General features: G+C 42.0%; 1 protein-coding gene across 2 annotated transcripts in view; it reads left to right on the plus strand.

Annotated features, from left to right (window-relative positions):
• Positions 1-9,103, plus strand: part of lrrk1 (leucine-rich repeat kinase 1) — a 56,635-nt gene extending 47,532 nt beyond the window's left edge. For both annotated transcript variants that reach the window (XM_053412854.1, XM_053412926.1), the window contains exons 34-38: positions 953-1,150; positions 1,261-1,475; positions 3,791-4,234; positions 5,126-5,227; positions 6,733-9,103. In XM_053412854.1, the coding sequence (XP_053268829.1) occupies positions 953-1,150; positions 1,261-1,475; positions 3,791-4,234; positions 5,126-5,227; positions 6,733-6,910 (1,137 nt within the window). In that variant the 3' untranslated portion in view covers positions 6,911-9,103. The remainder of the gene's footprint in view (positions 1-952; positions 1,151-1,260; positions 1,476-3,790; positions 4,235-5,125; positions 5,228-6,732) is intronic.
• The last annotated feature ends 12,076 nt before the right edge of the window (positions 9,104-21,179 follow it).

Below are 21,179 nucleotides of genomic sequence, written 5' to 3' on the forward strand. Positions count from 1 at the left end.
CAGGTTTACATGAAGAACTCATCAGCACAATGGTCAATCAATAACGACATTAAATGAAGCTTTATTTCATTAAACCGTTGGGTGAGATATTTGAAGTTGTTAAGTTTATTTTTATTATCGTTTTTACTCAAATCTGCAAACAAGGCCACCTTGTAAACTTGTGCATCTATATCAGAGCACCACCACCACCCTCCCTCCACCCCACCACCCACCCTGAGAAGTAAAAGCTTACCTGTCACTCATAATTACCCTAAAAGAGCTAATTGCCAGTAGCACGACTGTGAGTGCGAGGCACCACAGAATACTTCTGTGGGAAAAGTTGTTTTATGGTCTGTGCTGCCACGCCCCCTCTGACCTGTAGTCCTGCTCCCAGTCGTAACTGTTGCACCCTGGTTACCTTTTGAAGTGTACCAGATTGAATCCAGGTGTTATCAGGGCCGGTGGTGCTACAGGGGGTCAACTGTCCGAACTGTAATGACTGGTATCATGAGTGCAATGTATTGTGATCGACCGTCTCGTTCTGTATGATTGTTTGATATCTTGGAGTTAATTTTAATGAGCCAGATGGTAATAAAATGTAATAACATCTTCAGACTGATTTGGCTAAATGATACTTCATTTAGCCAAATCGTAGTTTTTTACATTACAATGCAATTGGTTGAAATTTACAATTGTCACATTAATACAGCAATTAGTTTAAAGAAGAAGGAAATCAAATTAATGTAAACAAATGCTCATTAACATAATGAAGCAAAAGACATTCTATTGGGAGAACCTCGGACTGTAAGCTGACTATTCAATCAATCAATCAAATTTGAATTGTATAGCCCATCTTCACAAGTTACCTTATAGGGCTCAACAAGGTGTGACATCCTCTGTCCTTGACAAGAGTAATGAAGGGTAAAAACTGTTTAAAGGTTCATGTAAATAGATGTATTCCTCACCTCTTCAGAGCCTGGGCAGAGTGTTTGCTGGGATGTCCGATGGGCTGGTGGCAGTGTACAGCCTGGTGGACGACCTTCCTCTGGAGGGGGAAACCTACCTGTGTTCACACACCATCAACAAAACTGTGTTTGGTCTGAAGGACTCAGATCCCAGGCAGAGACCCTACCCAGTCAGGAGCATTGCTCTGGTCAGCAGTGGCTCCCAGGTGAGCAAGTTTTCAGTGAGGAATCTTTTGAACGTGACATTAAGTTTGATAAGTCACTACAACGTTGCTGAATAAACTGCTGTTCCCGTCTCTGTCCGTGTGTTTATCAGTTATGGTTTTCCAATGGTCCTGGTTTGTTGGTCATCGACTGTCTGAGTCTTCAGGCAGTTCACAGGTTGGAACCCTACGACCCGCCGTCTTCCATCGTATGCATGGCCACCAGCCTTAGTCTTTGGGGAGAGGAGGCCGTGTGGATCCTTGATGACCACATCAACACCCTGCTGCTCTACCATGCAGCCTCCTATGAGCTCTGTGCCAAGTACTGGTGAGTGAAGCTTTAACGTACAGGGCTACCACCTCATCTGGTGCAGGTTCTGAGATGGAAGATCAAATGAAATGAATGCTTTGACTTTATGAAGATAATATCCTGGAGACCAGTAAATCCATAGTCATTTTCAACCATTTCATTTATCAGGATTAGCTCACAATATCAGTATATTAGTTCATTAATAATAATGTCAAAGCAAAAATACCAAAGATATGTGTCAGGTCATTTAGAAACTCTCCTAGTCTGTCAACCAGAGTTAGCAGATCCTTGATTTTACCCTCCCTTAATTTAATATCCAGACTATAACCAGCCTCTGCTAGTAATCTGTTTGCACCATTCAAAGCACATTACATTAAAGACACTGGCAGATCACCATACAACTAAAATGTGTATCAGTGTCATAAATCCCATGTTGTCCACAGTTTTAAACAGCCCTGCATCCACAGTTGGTCAGAATGAGCTGCCTCAGTCACGTCTTTCCATCATCTGCTTATTTATATTTTTGCTATACTAATGCATCAGGCATCAGCACAGTCATTGTTCTAGAGTCTGTCTGCTGGTTTGTGAGTGCAGCATGGATCCACATTATTAGTGTAAATGTGATAAAGTTATCGTCAACATTAGGGTTGCGAGTAGGACAAGCTAAGACTCCAAAAAGCAACTCCTGAGTTGGTCCTGGTGTTTCAAAGAGTTGGCTCAGAGAAGCTTTTTTTGTGAAAATCTTGATATAAACTAACAAACTGACGTCCCATGAATCTGTTTCATAAAAGTGGTTTGAAGTTAATGTGAGTAAACATCAAGTCTAGTTTAGTTTATGATTTAAAGACCGACCTGAGACGTCAAGCTCTTATCACATCGATACACAGCTATGAAAACTGACATGTTAAGTGTTGCTTTGAAACCACAAATGGACACACTGTCAGCATGTTTTTGAATAGTAAAATATTCCAGAAGAAACTAACTGTCAGTGCCATAGACAAAGCGAAAGAAAACTCTTGGCAACATGTCGTTGGTGAGCAGAGAGCTCTTAGGTAGTGATGAGATTTTTGGCTGAAGTATGTGACCTCGATTTGTTGTTGTGCTCAGTTTGCTATTGGGAAATTCTGGATTCAAGCACTGCACTGGTGACATGAACCATCTTATACTATTACATTTCATTTCATTTAGCTGACGCTTTTATCCAAAGCGACTTACAATAAGTAACTTAAAAAAATTGGTTATTTATTTCATGGTGATACAAAGAGATGAGTGGCATTTTTTTGTTACTTAATTAATGCAGTGAAAAGCATGTTACATATATTGATATCTTTTTTCAATTTTATAAAATTTTATTTAATGACGTTTAAAGAGAGAATAGCAGTTTCTTATTATGAATTTCAAAAAATCCTCTTAACTGGGGAAACAAAATATCGATGACATGTGTAGCAGAGCACATTAACAAAATCACAACATTTACAACATTGATGATAAAAGACAGGGACCAACATGATGTATCGTGTATCAATAAAGAGTTTAAAGTATTTACACAAAGAGAAAATTCCCGAAATGGAAGAAGTCAATTATTATTATTTCATTGCAATAAGCACATGCATACTGTGCAGATACTTAATATTAAATATATAAACAAATGTGACCTCAGCTTTTCATTACAAGATAAGTACATTCAATTTCAGTATGTGATATAAACAGTTTCTATAAAGAGACTCATCTTCACTCCACAGTGCAGCAGGGAGGAGGAATTTTATAGACTGGTTTTGTCCCTGTAACAATGAATCCAAAAGCACCATCCCAGCCCCCACGGGGTACCATCTTGTTTGAGAATATTGCTCTTCCAGCCACTCACAAATGTGTTTGCGACGTGGGCGATGTGAACTCTCTGTGGGTTCAGTGGATTTAACAGTGAGGTTAAAGATGGTTTGAGATAAAACGGTTTAACAAACTGTTTATAATACACAACATTACTACATGAAGTCCAGCTCTGTGTCTTTCTTTAGTTTCTCCAGCTCTCCCTATGTGTTAAAGAAGTTATGTCACATTTATGATGATGGTCCACACACTATATGATACTGGGCTGGTTGAGTTATCCTCCCAGTGACTGACGTTTCTTTAGCAGTCTCTACCGTCCTAATCTATGAATATTTCAAGTAAAACTATAGCTCTGTTACTTCACGTTGGCTAATGCTCTTGTATAAGTTGCACTCTGACTTATGATGTTCAGTGAGTCGTCATTTTCCATATGTATTCTCTGTTTTCCGAAACATTATATGTTATTGAAATATAATAGAGTTTTGATTTGCTGTTTTTTGTTTCAGCTGCAGCGACAACAATCCTCTCCGAGATGTGTTCACTGTGCAGCATCCTGCAGGGGCTACCACAGTGACGGCCACTGACCTAAAGACCATGGACCAAGAAGATAACGTGGAATGGAATAATGGAGAAGTGACATTGATCTACAGTGAGGAGGCGGGCACTCAGATCATCCAGCACCAGGACTCCCTGACAGACTACTGCTCCATATTATCCAACTGCTCCCTGGAGCCACCGGGTTCAGACCGTTCCAGCGCCGTCGACCTCGGCTCGTCAGCCACCCACAGCAGCGTGGCCTCTTCGGCTGACCAGGAAGGGACAGGCGGTGCCAAGGACCAGCAGGCATCCACCAATCCTGATCCGGACTCAGCAGAGACTGTGAACCCCACAGTGCCTCAGCTGCAAGCCTTCAGTGTGCTGCCTGTCAATGGGACTCTGTGGATCCCCAGGTACAAACAGTGAACACCTAATAAACACCAGACAGACAGCAGCTACGATTTAGAGTTATAGCAGCAAGTGAATATAAATATGATGCAGTGTAAATGAGGACAGGGCAAATAAAAGTATTAATACCACACATCTACAGCATCAGAGTTTTTAAGGCTTGGTAAACAAGTTACAGACTGGACCTTGTACACTGTGTTAGTCGTGAAATAAATGCATAAACACATACTGAAAAATATACAAACTGGTTCTGTGTTTACTGGATATAATAATATGTGCTGTGAAATAATTGACATAAGCTGATCAACAGAGAGCAAAACATTCCTGTTCTTGCACCATTAAAACTTGAGGAATTTATCTCTTCTGTAAACTCTTTTCCAACGTTTCAGTCACTTGATAGTAATCATTTGTAGAGCCACTTAATCAAAAGCAATAATCACTATTTATAGGACATCACTGCACTGTAATGAGCTATAACCAAACTTTCAGATATAACAAATTTGAGCTGAGGATACTCATGTGTTTGTATATTTTACTTATATACAGTATCCATACACTGAGCTATTGATATAACATGACTGACTTCATTTTATTGTAATTTTAAAAATGTTGTATTGTTTTAAGAAGTATCAGGTTGCAGGCGCGGGTGGTACTATGTAGACTGAGATACAGAAAAATAAACATAAACCTAGTCAGAACATTAACACAACATCGCTTAACTAAAAACTAAAAGAAGCTTTATTTAACTAGGATACTTAACAGTCCCATGACCCTTAACCAGTTACCTCATTAACTAAGTTAAATTCATCAAACTGCTGTTGCAGCGTCCTCAGGTCCTTCACCCACTGTTACTTAAATGCAATAAAAAGTTGTATGTGTGTTTTGTTGTCCACCAGGCGTGGAGGTGACGTGATTGTCATCGAGATGCAGTCACATGGCGATCAGCTGACGGGGCGTGTCATCGCAGTCCTCAGTCCTCCTGGATGTTCCTCTTTAGGGTGAGTTCATTTACTGTCCAAACGGGAAATGGGATTCAAGTTATTGTTGCACAGGCTTGAATCAGTAAAGTCCCTAATAATATCAGCTCTTTTTTTGATTGAGCCAAGTAATCTTTTCCCATCTATTTAGGAATGAATTCTTCCAATATCTCTGTGTTGATTTTACTCTTTGAATTAGTAAATTAATTAGACTCCCAGTGGTGCTGCAATCGCCCTCTTCGAGCTTTAAACAGATTATACAGGTAATCTGGTTATTAATATCTAACTAGCTAACTACTCTATGTATTATGTTTTTAATATATTATCATGTTATTCTTCTTTTGCTTTAATGAGATGGATTTGATCCATTAAGAATACCTTCTATATCCAAATAACATTTAAGAGCTTTGTTTTGCTGTGCATGGTTGTCAGGCTTCATGTTACTTCTGTATTCAACTTAGAGAGTGAGTGAGTGCTCTCCTCCACCTGCATGGAGCCCACTTTGAGCTCTGCTCAAGCCCTTCACCCCTGGGGGAGGGCGGCCAAAGAGCTATATGTTAATTTACTGATGCAGGCTCAATAAAGCCTAGAAAGATCCTTCATCATGTACTTATGGTGCTTCGCTGGGCCTGTAATTATTTCTGTAAAGCGGCCAGCAGCTGGTCCTGTGCAGAAAGGACTTCTGTGTGAGCCGCAACAAAGGGGCCATGCCTTTTAGCAACTGGCAATAAAAGGGCCACCTAAAATTTGGACCTTAATAAGCAGTTATTACATGGTGCACCTGTAACAGAGGCGACATGTGGAGAGGTCATAGTGGAGGTCAAGGGAGGGGTCATGAGGCCTGTGGGCCTTCTTTATAGTTCATGGCTGCTGATGTTGTTCTGACATCACACTGCCTCACCACTCTGACTGAGCCGTGTTACTCCGATACAAGTGTAACATTATGGTTTAATGTGTTTGTTGGTTCACGTGTGGCCTCAACGTCTCCTCCAGCGCTCTGTGACGTCGCGCAGCCTCGCCGACCTGTGGCGCTGATCACGTGGCTGTATATCACAGAGCTGAAGAGGATAATGACACACCTCAGAAAGATGAAACAACAACGGAAGAACATAATTCAGGGTTGTTCTGTATGATACATGGGTGGCTGGGCCTGTCCTTCCTCCCAGAATGCTTTGTGTCAGAGCCTTCATAAATTAGACTCAGTTCAAAAGAAGGCTTGTCCCATGTACAGTGTATAACCTTGTTCTTTGGCCCTTTGAACAGAGAAGGAGTTTAGTTCGTAACCAGCTCTTGAACAAACAGAAACTTCAGTGCTGACAGTATATTCAGAATCCTTCGTGGCTTTCCAACGAGCCGCTTCCTTGAACTGCCCTCTAGTTTCCAGGAAAAGCTAATTACAGTGCACGGAGATGTCCCACCAACTTTAGCTCCCTCTCCGCTCTGCATCACTCTCTCTTTCCCCTCGCAGATCGATCTCTTTTTTTCGCATCCCTCACTCCCTCCCTACTTCTCTCCCTTTCTCTCAGAATCCTGGAGGTGGCAGCAGTGGTGGCAAAGGACACAGTTGTATGTGGCTTTCATAAGGAAAACATGGAGTGGTGCCTGTGTGTCTGGAGGGGCTGGGGCTGCCACGAACTGGAAGTCTTCTACCAGTCCTACGAGGAACTGGGCCGCTTGGAGACCAGCATGAGGAAAAGAAGGTAGCTGTTGTGCTGCGACGGCCAGGCACAGAATCACAGCTCTGTATGGAGGGCGAGCTGAGGGGAATACACGCCGACAGACTGCCAGTGTTCAGAGCAGGGGGGGTGGCCGAATGCTGACATCAGTGAAACGCAGGAGGGGGAGGAGGTGGAGGAGGTGAAGGAGGTCTGCCGTAAGGGCTGAGCCTCAAGCTGTGCACAGTGGTTATATCCCCTCACTACATACCTCAGCACCAGTACTGTTTTAGGAAAGTCTGTCATCTCCGAGCACACGTGAGAGACCGTAGAGCTGAGTCACAGAACAAACCTTCATACAGACTCTGCTTCATCACAGTGGTTTTAATGTTGCATTGTCATGATTTCGAGATGTATTTGCTGTCTGGCAATATGACTATGATTTCAGTTGAACATGTATTGGACTGTTTGAGTCTTATTCCAGCTGCTGCAGCTCTGTTCTTCATTCTTTGTGTCTATTTCAGTCTTTCTTCTTTTAACTGCTCCAGTCCGCAGCGTAATGTCCTTTGCATGGACACCGGATGTCGGGGACATTCTTATGGGACAAGTACTCTCTGTTTTATAATGAGCTGGGATTAAACTGCTGGTAAGCAGCTGTGTAGTAGAAACAGACAGCAGTTTGCCGATGGGTGGATGACACTCACACAATCAGTATATTTTAGCCTTAAACTGTGTCATAGGAATCTGAATGCCAGCCGCAGCTCCCACTGTCACCAGAGTGGCCTGTGAGCAGAAAACTCACATCTGGATTCTGGGTAACATGATGCAACACAGCAGTTGTTTACAGCTTCTTTCAGTTTCAACACTTTCTTTTAAACAAAGCTGCATGTTGTCATCAGACCCTGTGTGTTCCTCTGTTCCTTTGGCATCATATTCAGTGGACAACCATTCCTGAAAATGTCCCTCCCCTATTAAATATTAGTTTTCATTATTCCTGGTCTGCCCTTCCTTCACAGGAAAAGATGCAGCACGCACTGGACATGATGCAGAAGAAAGAGGCCGGTGCATGTTCACATTTAACATAATGTAGAAAATAACACTAGCTCAGTGTAGCCATGTTGTGGTTGATTTGTTTGTCCATGAACAGATGCACCAGTTGCTCGATTCAGTTATATGCCAGACTAACTGGCCAAAAGGTGTCAGCCCCCTCAGCGGTCGATACAATTCAATCCAAAGAATAGAAAATACACATTCTGTCTCCTTTAGGGACCACAAGTGTCAACAAATCAACCACAACAATCAGCATGACTTCAATTTACTGCAGCCACCATCAGTGTTTGTAGACTATCATTTTGATGTTGAAATCTCCAAAATTCATCCATGACATGGTGTTAGACATTAAACATCAGATTATACCACCATGAAAGAAACCTGCTGTGGAAAAACCCACTGTGTTAGTGTGATGTTAGTGAAAAAGAGTCCCTGTCACAACAGGGGGGGTCTTAATGTCTATAGAAGCCTGCTGATAACTGCTTCTATAGCTGAACGAGTCAAAGACCTGTAAAATGTTGTATTGCTTCTCTCCTCTTGCTTCCTGATCTGTTCACCCACCACCAGGCTAAAGTACAATATAACACCACATCTGCTCACATGGATTACGTCATTTAAACAGATGAAAACATCAGGATTATGGCCAAAGATGATTAACACATAAGATGCTGTAACAGACGATTGTTGCTGAGCTATTGTCTGCTGCAGCTCCTGTCTGCAAGAGAAACAAGCAACACAGGAAAACATGAGGAGGGGAAATTAACCTGGAAGGATGAAGCACGCGGGACTAATGCAAATGTGATCAGATGAGGTCCGTTTGGGGATATATTAATGTTAATATTTTGCTGGTGGCAGCATTAAGAGCACAGGGCTCCACTAACAACAGAGCTTTGGTTGAACTTTTTGTTTAATTGTGTGTTTCCAGTGTGAACACCACCCTACCAGATCATTACTCCCCACGTGTTTTTTATGTATTTAAATGTTTAGGGATTTTTTCCACCTAATAGTTTTGTTGACTTGTGGAACATTCACAGTTCTACAGTGGCCAGTCAAGAAGTGTATATAGTCCGTACCAGCCTCAGAGTGAGGCAGACCGTATTTATTTATCAGAATGTATAATGAAAGTCTATTGCTATAGAAGATGTAACAAATCTCTGTACAATTCAGTACTGAATAAAGTTCTTATAATGAATCTGTGCTTTGTTTGAAGAATTTAGACATATGGAAACTTTACAGATATGTTCCTCTGCGTTCATGCACTGTACAGAGAGAGAGAGAGAGAGAGAGAGAGAGAGAGAGAGAGAGAGAGAGAGAGAGCCTCCTCTGATGGAGGGATGATGACAGATGGGAGAAGGAAGCTGATAGCATGGCTCCTGCTTGGTATGAGCAACAGAAGAGGCTGCCTCCTGAACTGAAACCTGGCCCAGCTTTCTGCCCGATGCCTGGAAATGTGTTCAGCGTGTAGCCACTGATGTTATTAATTTCAGCAATTCACTCAGACATGAAAGAGGAGAAAACAATTAAGCAAATCCAACACATCTATAACCCAGCTCTTACAAAACGAGTTACGTGATGTGTGATCTTAACTTTCTGCAGATGAACAGAAAACTACACAACTGAAAACATCTGTGTAGAACAGGCCTGCACCAAGCATCTATTATATTGTTCAGTTAAGTCACACTTTTGTGCACACAATACACGTCTACACTGCCGGCTACTGTCCAACACGTTTATTCAAGCTCTAAACCAACCTTATACTTATCATGCTCTTTTTTTTTTACTAAGCACTCCATGTTCAAAGGAGACTACACTGAGATGATATGACTAAGATTAACATGTCTTTGCTTCTAAAACTCCAGAAATAATGGCTTTTAATAGTACTCTGACTTGTCGTGGGTAGAATGGTGCCTCCTTCTTTCCCACCCTGTAGCCCAAACACCTGTTCTCGTAGAATGTAACATGTCAGACGTGAGGTGCTGAGTGATGGTTAAGATGTCAAAGCAGATGAATCAGGTCCAGAAGATTTAAGGGTTGATACTGAACTGTAGCTCAGTTATTCTTTAAATATTTGTCGAGTTTGGTGTATTTGTCACAGCCACAGCACTTCCAGTTCAGGAGTGGGAGGATCAGGAGGAATACTCACCATTGGGCTGTTTCAGCTCAGCGAGTGGGATGACACAGGTCAACACTTTAAGTGTGTGGAAAGCTGATTCCAGTTATATTATACAGCCTAAACAGCAGAGCTCATGATAGCTCATGATCAACTTGTGTTCTGTAGCAAGGTCTCTAGACTGATTCAGTTGCTGCTGTGTTCATGGTAACTCTGTAAGCGTGTAAGTCAATGAAGATTATTCCAATAAGAGAATATTTGGATTATGTCATTATTAATATCAACATCTTTGACAAATAAAGTTTTATTACACTTTTTCACTAACAGAAAATACACTAGAATCTTCATCAGGTAAATGTAAACAGACGGTGAGTTCTTCTTCTCTCCTGAGGACAGGGTCTTCTCTGCTCCTCCACTCCTCCAGCCTGTAATGTAGACTCATACTTGTGTGCAGTGTGTCAAAGGAGGAGCTCATATCGAGGGGTAGGTTTGAATCAAACCAGTGCAACCATTTACTAAAGGCACACACTCAGAGAGCCAGTGAAAAACCTGCCGTCATTGTTTTGTCTATCAGACACACTGGTCCGGGGGTTTCAGCCTCTGCTCATCTAAAGTGCACTGACGCTTTCAACCTGATTACATCATTAAGGGTGGAATAGCTAACCATGGCTAGACTAAGTTGTAAGATAAGTGTGTTTTTATGGCATCAATAAAGTTCAACTTTGACAATGGCCCAGTAAGACAGAAATCTAGTCGATAACCAGTTGCGTGTCAACTGCACTAATTACGCTGGTTTCCTGTATATACAGTAGGACTGCTTACATGTTTCTGAACTCAACCATTTTGAGCCAATTTTATCATGAGGAACAGGGCCGGGTCTAGGCAGGGGCAAGAGGGGGCCTGGCCCCCTCAAATAAATGTTGTGCCCCCTCAAACTAAATAGGGTTAGGGTTAGGGTTAGGCACAATGCCCCCTCAAGATTAGTGGCTGCCCCCTCATACATGCCTGTCTAGACCCGGCCCTGATGAGGAAGCATACAGTGACTAATCTTAGCTTTAACTCTGAGACCTGAAATGATCCTGGGTCCTGAGAAGACAAAAGCCACAGAAATCTTTGTGGACGTACATACAGGCCCTGCTGTAAATAAGATGACAGCGCGGCTGCCAGGAGTTTACTCAGCAGCCAACACGGTGGCACTGCAAATATCATGAATGACGCTCTTGTCATTTTGGAAGACTTGGCCCTCAGTCGGACTGATATGAATAAATCATGCTCAGTCCGCGGCTGCTCTAGTTTAACCTCTGCTCAGGCCAGAATTCCCACAGCGGTGCCGATGAGGCCTCGCACCATGACCAGCAGCTGCTCACACTGTACCAGCTCTGCTCAGGCCAGGCTCACATTCATTATGATCACTGCCGGCCAACTGCATCTGTAACACACACAGGATGTACTCATCTCTGTGTTACTCTGCGAAAACCCATTTTATGCTTGTCACATGGATGAATAGTTCATGGTTGTACATGTGGGTTTGTCCTCGGACCATCAGACAGCAGAGGGCAGTAGAGAGAAGACTTGCTGGCTCCTGGTTTCATTGCTGCTGTCACTGTTCTGGAGCGTTCCTCTTTAGTCCTCTTCAGTTCTGTGAGTTTATCTTTCTCATAATAGGTCTGTGATCATAATTGTCTTCCTTTGAGTCATAATCAGGGTTATTATGACATCTTCTCATTGTTACAGTTTGAGACATGTTAATACATGGGAGTTAAATGGTGATGTTTTGTTGGTTTATTTTTCCAGAGTTAGTTCAAAACAAGTTTTTATCAGTCTATTGCTTCTCTATTTCGTTGTAAATGTAACTCCATAAACAACATGCAGGTCTACTCCATCTGTTCTTCTATTAAACCTTCCATTTAATTTAGCACTCTCATGAGACACCTTTAAAATGATTTTACATTTCCCATACTGCAACCAACTGCATGCTTTTGATGGAGTAAATCCATCCATTCAGGTAAATAACTACATCCTTTAAACCGAACATCTTTTTTTTTTATACAGTAGCCATTCTGTTATTAACCGAACTCAACATAACCCTGATGACCAGTGGACACAGCCCCTTAAAATCCCTTTGTTGTTTACAGCAACACAAATACACTTTTTTTTTTTAATTTCTTGCGCATTTAAACGGTCTCAGTCTCTCTCACTGTCAATGTATGGGGACACCTGAAAAGTGACCTCACTGCATCAGAATGCTGATAAAGCTGCTGACCCACTGAGTCCATGAGGCATCTGAAACGTGCACATATCCCCAGACAGGATAGCTATCTGAACAGCCTATCAGCTTCCTCACTGCTCAGGTCAGGAAGACTATCAACAGGAAGTGAACAGATATGATAATGTAAGACGAGTTCCTTCCTCTTCCTCGATGGTTCCTGTCACATGCAGTGTAGAGAGTGACGGCTCAGTGGCTGGTGTCTACTCACTTGACTTAGTTACCTATCACCTCCTACCTTGCTCCGTTAACACAATCACATTATGGGGACTCATTTCTTATGGAGACAAAAAGCAAGTCCCCATAATGTAAATAGTTCTATTGTGTTCCAATGTTCCAATTTTAGATTTAGGTTCGGCTGAGATTTGGATTGGGGTCAGGCAAGTTATATCTAATGTCAAGGTTGTAGGTCTCCAGAAGTAATGTAAATCAAAGTCATGTCCTCTGAAGTCATAGAGACATAATTGTACGGTACGTCTGTTCGCGCGTGTGTGTGTGTGTTTTCACTTGTTCAGTTTTTCACTGTCAGTGTGTTTTGGAGCTCTATCATCACTGTGTGTTAAACATTCTACCAAGTGTCCAGACCAAACATGCTGGACCTCATCTGATCCAAACAAATGTATTTTGGTTTCATATGACCAAAGGATGTGCTGCCAGAATTCATCACTTTCTACCCCTCAGTTTATTTTGCTGTCTTGGGATCATTGTTTGACTCCATTCTGTGTCTTTCACTGTAATCAGTGACTGAAACAGATCATTCCTGCACCAAGTCAGAAAGTCCGTCTTTTCGATCAAAGGTTTTTTTAATTATGAATCATGCTTGGAGTCGTTCTTTGAGGACGGTTACTGCCCCTTCTATTATAAGAATTATTCCTATTCCTCCTAACCACTGCTGCTGCTGGGTTTCAGTTAATGTTCAGCAGCCTACAGATGTTCTCACTCTTATTACTTTCCATGTGGAGTCACGGTGCATGAGACTTAACTCAGGACAAAAGTCTGTATACGTTATTTAAAACTTTTCCAAGGATCAAGTCATTCTGTCTCATTAAGGTTCTACTTTGGGCCAATTTCCAACCTGTTTGTTTTTAATTATGAGGCAAGGCAACGTTATTTATGTAGCACCATTCAGACACAAAGCAATTCAAAGTACTTTACAGAAGCATTAGAATAAATTAACAATAAGGCTTTAAGAAGACAATGAATTACATTTGAAAGATAATACAACAAGACATTCCAAAGTGCTTTGCAGAGACATGGAATAATTCAAAACATCTCCAATGAAACAATAGGAAGACCTTAAACTTACATTGTAAAGGCAACAAAAACATAAGCAAAGACATACAAATTAGATTGTTAAAGTTTTAAAGAGGTTGCAACAATAGTGGTCTAAGTCCTGATTTAAATAAACTGACAGTTTTGACAGACTGTAGATATTCAGGAAGCTTGTTTCATAAAGGTTTGAAAACATAGAAACAAAAAGCTTCTTCAATTTGCTTGTTTTTGATATTGGGAACAGAATCATCAGTTTGAAGGTCGGAATGCTTGAATTTCATGTATTATAGAAAAGTAACAGGAGATGGAAGTGTATTAGTCGTTAATTTGAAGCCAATAAAGTGATTTAAAGACAACCATATTGTGTGCATCTTACATTTTTAATTTAAGTTTATTATTTCATCAAAATATCTGTGTTTTCTTAGAGATTTTAGTGTCATGGATTCAAGCTAAGCTCTGACTTTTATTCTTTGGGCCAAATATTATTTCAGTTATTGTACAGATCACTTATCCAGTGCATGTTATGGAATGCAGCTACCTGGCTACACTGCTATGTAGACTTGTTTGTCATCTGCATAATTATGGTAAGCAATGTAATATTTAACACTGTAGCAATATTGCTCATGGTTTACTTGGCTTTTCTCTTTAGTATGCAGTAAAGGCACACACAGTGTATCTCTGTGGTCTCAGACTTTTAGACCTGCAGAGAGATCATAATCAAAAGCAGCCACATACGGCACACACGGCACACACACACGGCACACACACACGGCACACACACACACACACACACACACACACACACACACACACACACACACACACACACACACACACGGCACACATGGCACACACACACATGGCACACACACACACACACACACACACACACACACACACACACACAGTGTATTGTGCAAAGGCTATTCTTATGAGTGAGCCAAATCTCCTTGAAACACTGAACAAGAAGCAAATGTGGTAAACAAGAGAGGCATTGTCCTGCTAGGGGGTGTTACTTATTTCATAACATTACCAACCAGCATAACAACCCCCCCAGCCCTGTCTCCCATCCTCGCCCTCTGATCCTGTTACAGTAAGTCACACTGTAACTTTGATAACAGATAATCATTGTTGTTTACAGCACACAAGTGAGTAAAAGATTTAACAACATACACACATACAGATTTATTGCATTATTTAATGTCAATTCTACCCCAGGTAAACCTGAGGGGTTGTTCAAACACAACAAAACAAATGCCATCTATAGTTGAAATAATCGATTTCTCTATGAGAAATGGTTCGAGGGAAACATTTGAAATACCAAAGTAAAGTCCTGATACCTGAGAACTGCTCTTGTTTACAGCACTGAGTTAGTGAGCGTAGTGTTGTTCTTCAGATGCTCTAAGTGTGTCTCTGCCCTGCAGGTCAGAATTGGATGAGTCCTATCTACACCAAGGGCTGGTTCTCTTCTATTTACTCCTCCATGTTGCACGGCCATGTTTCTACAGTAGCTCAGAAAAGACAAACCAAACATTAGAAAACGACCAAATTAATTTGGTTATGATTCTCCATCCCTATCCCCCTTCCCCGGAATCCCTTTGCTTTATCACCCGCAGATCCAGGGCCTCTGTGGCCGCACCATGGATTGCGGTTTGTGGATCGTGCACCGGGGGTCGCGGTGGTGGATCCATTGTGGCGGATTCTGAGTCATGTGGGCTGATCGTGGTGCTGGTGGCGGACCCTGTGTCGCGTTGGCATTGGGCACGGGCGGTGGACCAGGACCGCGGTGGTGGCTTGTGATGGGTCCTGGTGGGCGGCGGTGGACGGTGACTGAGGACTGGAGTGGCGTCTGGTCTGGATGGTGGATCGTGGTCCTGCTGGTTGCTGAGCATGGACTGTGCTTGCAGCGGGACTGCTTGGCATGTCATGTTGGGGTTGTCCTTCGGGATGTCTACCCTCATCAAATGCTGCTAGAGACTTTGATTATTGATGATGTTTTCCTGCACGTGGCATCTATTGCACTTCTGTCCGTCCTGGGAGAGGGATCCCTCACATGTGGCTCTCTCTGAGGTTTCTACATATTTTTACCCTGTTAAAAGGGTTTTTAGTAGTTTTTCCTTACTCTTGTTGAGGGTTAAGGACAGAGGATGCCACACCCTGTTAAAGCCCTATGAGATGAATTGTAATTTGTGAATATGGGCTATACAAATAAAATTTGATTGATTGATTGATTGATTTGATTGATGCCACACTGATTTTGAGTTTGTCTAGAAAATATATATAAGCGTAGCTGTGAGTTGGATGTTGAGGTAGACGGCAGGGAGAGGCTGACAGGGGTTTGGGGTTAACTCTTTTATTTTGAGGAAAATGGACTCACTTGGGCAGAAATGTAGGCAAAGAGGGACAAATGTCGTGAAATGTCAAAAGACAAATCCTCTGGCGACAGTAGCAGCAGACCATGGTATCGATAAGGGTTAGGCCGAGCAGTTGATATTGAGACTGTGCTGCTCCATCTCCTCATGGTTCCAGCAGCAGTTTGTCGTATCAGAAAACAGCCCAGTAACACATCCATTTGCATTTTCTTTTCTTTAAATGAAGCTCCAGTGAGAGTTCAGGAAGAAATATCTCCTCCATAAAATTCTGCTACGTTCCTCCATGGGTTAATGTTGTTATATACTCCAGATCTACTGTGTTTATCTCTATCTCTTTGTCACGCTGTCAAAACCCTTTAGTCACAATAGCAACATCACTTAATGTAATCTATCTGCAAACCTTAGTTGATAACTAACTGGATGCTTTAAATATCATTGCACTTCTGTCTGTCTGTTTTCAGACCTATTATAAGTGTCATAATGGTTACAAACACCTCATGCTCTGCTACTCTTTTTAGTTGGTTCTGATTCTGGGGGTGTTTTTTGAGGCAGTGGTTTTTAGGGTCATGTCGCCTGAGGGCACCCTGTAAATATGCTCTAAACATAGATCCAGATCTGGTCTCGAGTTCAATATCTCACAGGGTGGCTGTGGCTGAGGGGTAGAGCGGTCGTCCTCCAACCTGAAGGTCGGTAGTTCGATCCCCAGTCAGTCAGGTGTGTTGTGGGGGAGAGATTTTAGGCCAAGGTCTGCTCATTATCTGCCGTTGGTGTTCTACTTTGTATGTGTGTGAATTGAAACAGGGAGCTGGGATGTGTGGTACAAAGTGTTGACTGTTCTACAGAGTGTAATAAAGAGGTCAAAGGAATGTATATGGTGTATTTCAATAAATGTATGTGTAATGTATGTGGTATATGTCAATAACTCCTTGTCATATTTTTCTCTGGCTTGTACGTCATCCCATCAAGACGGTGCTCTGACAACCTTCAAGGTGCTGGCCAGTGAACCTCAGGCCCGCCAGCACCTCTCCTGTCATCCTTTTCAGCCCCTCGTTTGATAAAGATGTTTGATGGCAAGTGCATATTGAACATTAAAGCAACACAATTCCCTCAGCTTTACTCGGGCTTCCCATAGATGTGGGGTGCGAAATGTATGGTGATAAATACGAGTTGCAAGCTTAACCTCCCCATGCACACAGCTGTACACACAAGCATTTGTTGACAAGCTGCTGGAGGAGAAAGCAGCACCTTCAGAAGCAGAGTTGTCATTTTCGTTAAATATATACCTTGAAAACATTTTTTAACTACCAGTTGTGGCAGAGGGGGTAGAGTGGTCATCCTCCAACTGGAGAGGCGGTGGACTAGTGGCAGAAACTTGGACCATGGGCAGAAAAGGTCTCTGGTTCGTCTCTGGTTCGACTCCACGGAGAAAAAATTGATCTGTCCAAAAATCCAAGAGGATACTCCTTGCCCTGTCTAGTGCCCCTGAGCAAGGCACCTTACTCCCCCAACATCTGCTCCCTGTGCGCTGTACATGGTCGCTCACTGCTCTGTGTGTCCTTCACCAGATGGGTTAAAAGCAGAGGTTAAATTTCCCTACCTGCATGAGTGTGCCTGTGCATGTCTGTGCATGTGTTTGGGACAAATAAATGTATCTTAATCTTAATCTTAAAAAGACCCTCAGTCTTCTCCATCTGCATTCCGAAGTGTCCTTGAGCAAGATACTGAACGCCTCAATGGCCCCTCATAGATGTTGAATACACTAATTGTAAGTCGCTTTGGATAAAAGTGTCTTCCAAATGGCAGGTAATGTAACTAAGATACATAACCATGCTCATACAGTGTTTGGAGTCTGGCAGTTGACTTTTGAACAGTGGCATACAGGCAAACAGGCTAAAACAGCAAGCAAGTAGCTGTTGATGTCTGAGCATATGTATCAAATCACATGGGATTGCCAAAACTCTATCCAAATGGCAGAAGACAAAGCAAACCACCAAAAGTTCTGACTTACTGTAACACCAACACCATTAAATTACATTTCATTTAGCTGACGCTTTTATCCAAAGCGACTTACAATAAGTGCATTCAACCCCGAGGGTACAGACCCAGGACGACAAGAATCAAGAAAGTACAATTTCTTCAAAATAAAGCAAAACTACAAAGTGCTATAAGCTTTTTTTTTCTTTTTTTTTTTCAGGGTATAGTCGGAAGAGGTGTTTTTTCACTTCAGTCTTTTGGTTTGTCACTCTGAAACCATTTATTTTATTCTCCTTCTCGTCCTCTTTGGTATCTATAAGTCACTCCGGCTCATACGGACATTCTCCAGAGGTTTTACCAGGGGGGCTGGCCAGAGACACTCCTGAGATGGCCCAGAGCCTCCCACTCATTTGTGTTCACACATACAGTCCTTCCTTAGAATGTCAGGAGATTATCCGCAGTTCAGTGTTTGACGGTCGCTGTATTACTATCTCATTCGCTTTTCCTTTGTCCCTATTGTTTTGCATTAGTCACATCGCAAAATATTCCAGTTCACACACACACACACACACACACACAGACACACACACTCAGACAGACTCAGACATACACACAGACACAGACACAGACAGACACACATTTATTATTAAGGATCAATTGCCTTCTCTGCCGCTAACTTGGGTAGCATGCTAACATCTGTCTTACTTTCTCCTCAGGCCTTTGACAGCTTCCGTCCTTCATCACACTAGCATCAGTCCTCTGGCCTTCCATGACCTCTAGCCTTCACAGCAAAGCAGCATCTCTTCAGCTCTACCATTCTCTCACTCTGTGCCCCTTTTAAATCCTACATCCTATCAAACAGTTCCTTTATCATGGCTCATTATCGCTGTCATTGATAACAGTTTGATTTGATTACAGTTTGATTTTTTCGTGCATTACGTGTGAAAATGTGCTTTCTCCCCTGTTACTATTTAAGTGAATCCCTCCCTTCACATGGGCCTCCGCTTAATGCAGATGCTTCACGTTGATGAAGTCCAGTCAATACAACTCTCTCTGTGCTTACCTGAATCCATTTTGTTACTCAGTTCCATTTCATCTTCCATTAGAGATGATAACAGGCTCTGTGACACAAGTGGCCTTTAGGAGTGTGTGACAGATGCTGGGTTGTTTGGCTGTTAATGAATTGGACCCTCAAAGGTCAAATCTGATTTTCCTACCAGCCCTCAGCCAGTGATGGCCCGAGTCCTTTTAGAGAGCCCGCAGACCTTCTGTAACATTAGTTCCAGCACAGCACTGAAGTTGTGCTTGTGTCAGCTGCTTTGCTGCCAGCCGGTAACATTCCCATTATTTTCATGCAAGTGTGCAGTGCATTTTCTAAGCTGGCAGTTCTCATTATTACTCTGCTATAAGTTCACAGTGGAGTTGTTTGCTGCTGCAGGTCACACACTTCAGCCTCCAAATGTGCTTCAGTCTTGGTTACCATTTGTAACCAAGACTTTATCCTCTTTGCTGCTTTGAGTCTCTGAGACCTCCTTGATAGAGCAGGGACTGCACAACCATTTACTATACAAACAGTATTAGGGCCATATTAAACAGTTTTTTTGCGACATTTCGAGAACAAAGTCATATTACTAGATTAAAGTGGTAATAGTACAAGAATAAAGTCGTAGACTGATATAACGACAACAAAGTGATTTTTTGATCAGGAAAAATTCATAATATTAAAAGTATAGAGACGTACTATTACCTGAATAAATATTGGGAAAATAAAATCATAAAATTTGAGATAAATATAACGGGTGAGAGGCCAGTTTACTGCCTGCTTCTGCCAACTGCTGTTGTAAGACTCGTATTTTTGAAAAACCACCTAACAGTCGACCACTACCAGCTACTTCCTGCTCCACAAAAGAGGTAATTTCTTTCCAGTCCATGTGGTTATTTCATCTGAATAGAGCTAGCTTCTTACGCAATCTTTTGATAGTACAGGTACTTCAGATAATGTAGTGCTGATGCCAAAAGATTCAGTATTTCGTTATTTGTGAAACCTATATTGAAGTGTGGTTTTACAAGATGCTCCACGCTTTCAACAGAGGTGTTCGCTGCTTTTCTGAAATAACATATACAACTTTATTCTCGTAATATTATGACTTAATACTTGAAATATCAAAAAAATGTTGGGCTTCAATGTGGTCCTAATACTACATTGTAACTAAGTGACTTTGACTGAGAGGTAATGTTTGTCTTTTGACTACATATAGGCTGTTTTTCACCCATTTTCATCCGGTAACAGCAGCCTAGATAGAGGAAGAGAGTTCTATTAGTCGGACTGAATACTTTCACTTTTCACTAGTGTCTAGGGTCACTAGAGTCTCACTACAACTCCACCAGGACATGATGGCTATGTTCCAGGAAAGTGTAACTGAAAAATGTCAGATTGCAAGAACAGTGATTGGTCAGTTTAGACTGCTTAGAGATGTTCTCCATGCTCCGTCATTGTGAAGATCATGTTGAACTCTTCAACTGTAACATACATTTAGCAGAGTCATTTCCCTCCTCACTCTTATGTTTCAGGTACTCTTGGCAGAAATGTGGCAAAATAAGCTTGTCACGAAAACCACTACAGATGAGATTGACAAAAAAATTACACTATGTTCATACAATGATATTCATGCATGCATCACACATCGTCTCCTTGGCTCTGGTGGACAAACAATCAAATACTGTCAGCCTGATCTGCTCATTAATGTGTTGGGACATCAACACAGAATGATGCTGGATCTTGCAGAGTTAGAGTTAGAGTTAGAGCATGGTTTCCATTAAAAAGCAGTTTTCATGGAGCAGATTAAGCATAACAGAGGACTCAAAGTGAAGACATGGCGTGGATGATCTGGGGTCTTTAAAGTAAATCATCTAAGTCAGATGAGAAAATAGACATATGAAAAGTTTGTGTGTCTGTGTGTGCGTGTTTTTGTATCCATCCATGGATAATGACAAATAAAAGATGAAGCTCTTGTTAGTGATGTAGTTGCACAGCAGGCAGCTACAGTGGAGCCCTCTGTGGTCTCATCTGGCTTCTATCAGTCTGATCAGAGATGCACATAAAACAGTGGTTTCTGCTCACGTCTCTACTCCCCACTGTGTTCTCTCTGTGCTCCGCTCTGCCGACTTAAGTGCTGCAGAAAAAGCTCTCCTGGTTGGAATCTGGAGTTATTTCAGTTTTGCAGCTATCAAACAAGCGTCTCTGTCCAGAAACACAGAGGAATATCTTAACTCT

Source organism: Pleuronectes platessa, chromosome 1, assembly GCF_947347685.1.
Source record: "Pleuronectes platessa chromosome 1, fPlePla1.1, whole genome shotgun sequence".
In the NCBI taxonomy this organism is placed as follows: domain Eukaryota; kingdom Metazoa; phylum Chordata; class Actinopteri; order Pleuronectiformes; family Pleuronectidae; genus Pleuronectes; species Pleuronectes platessa.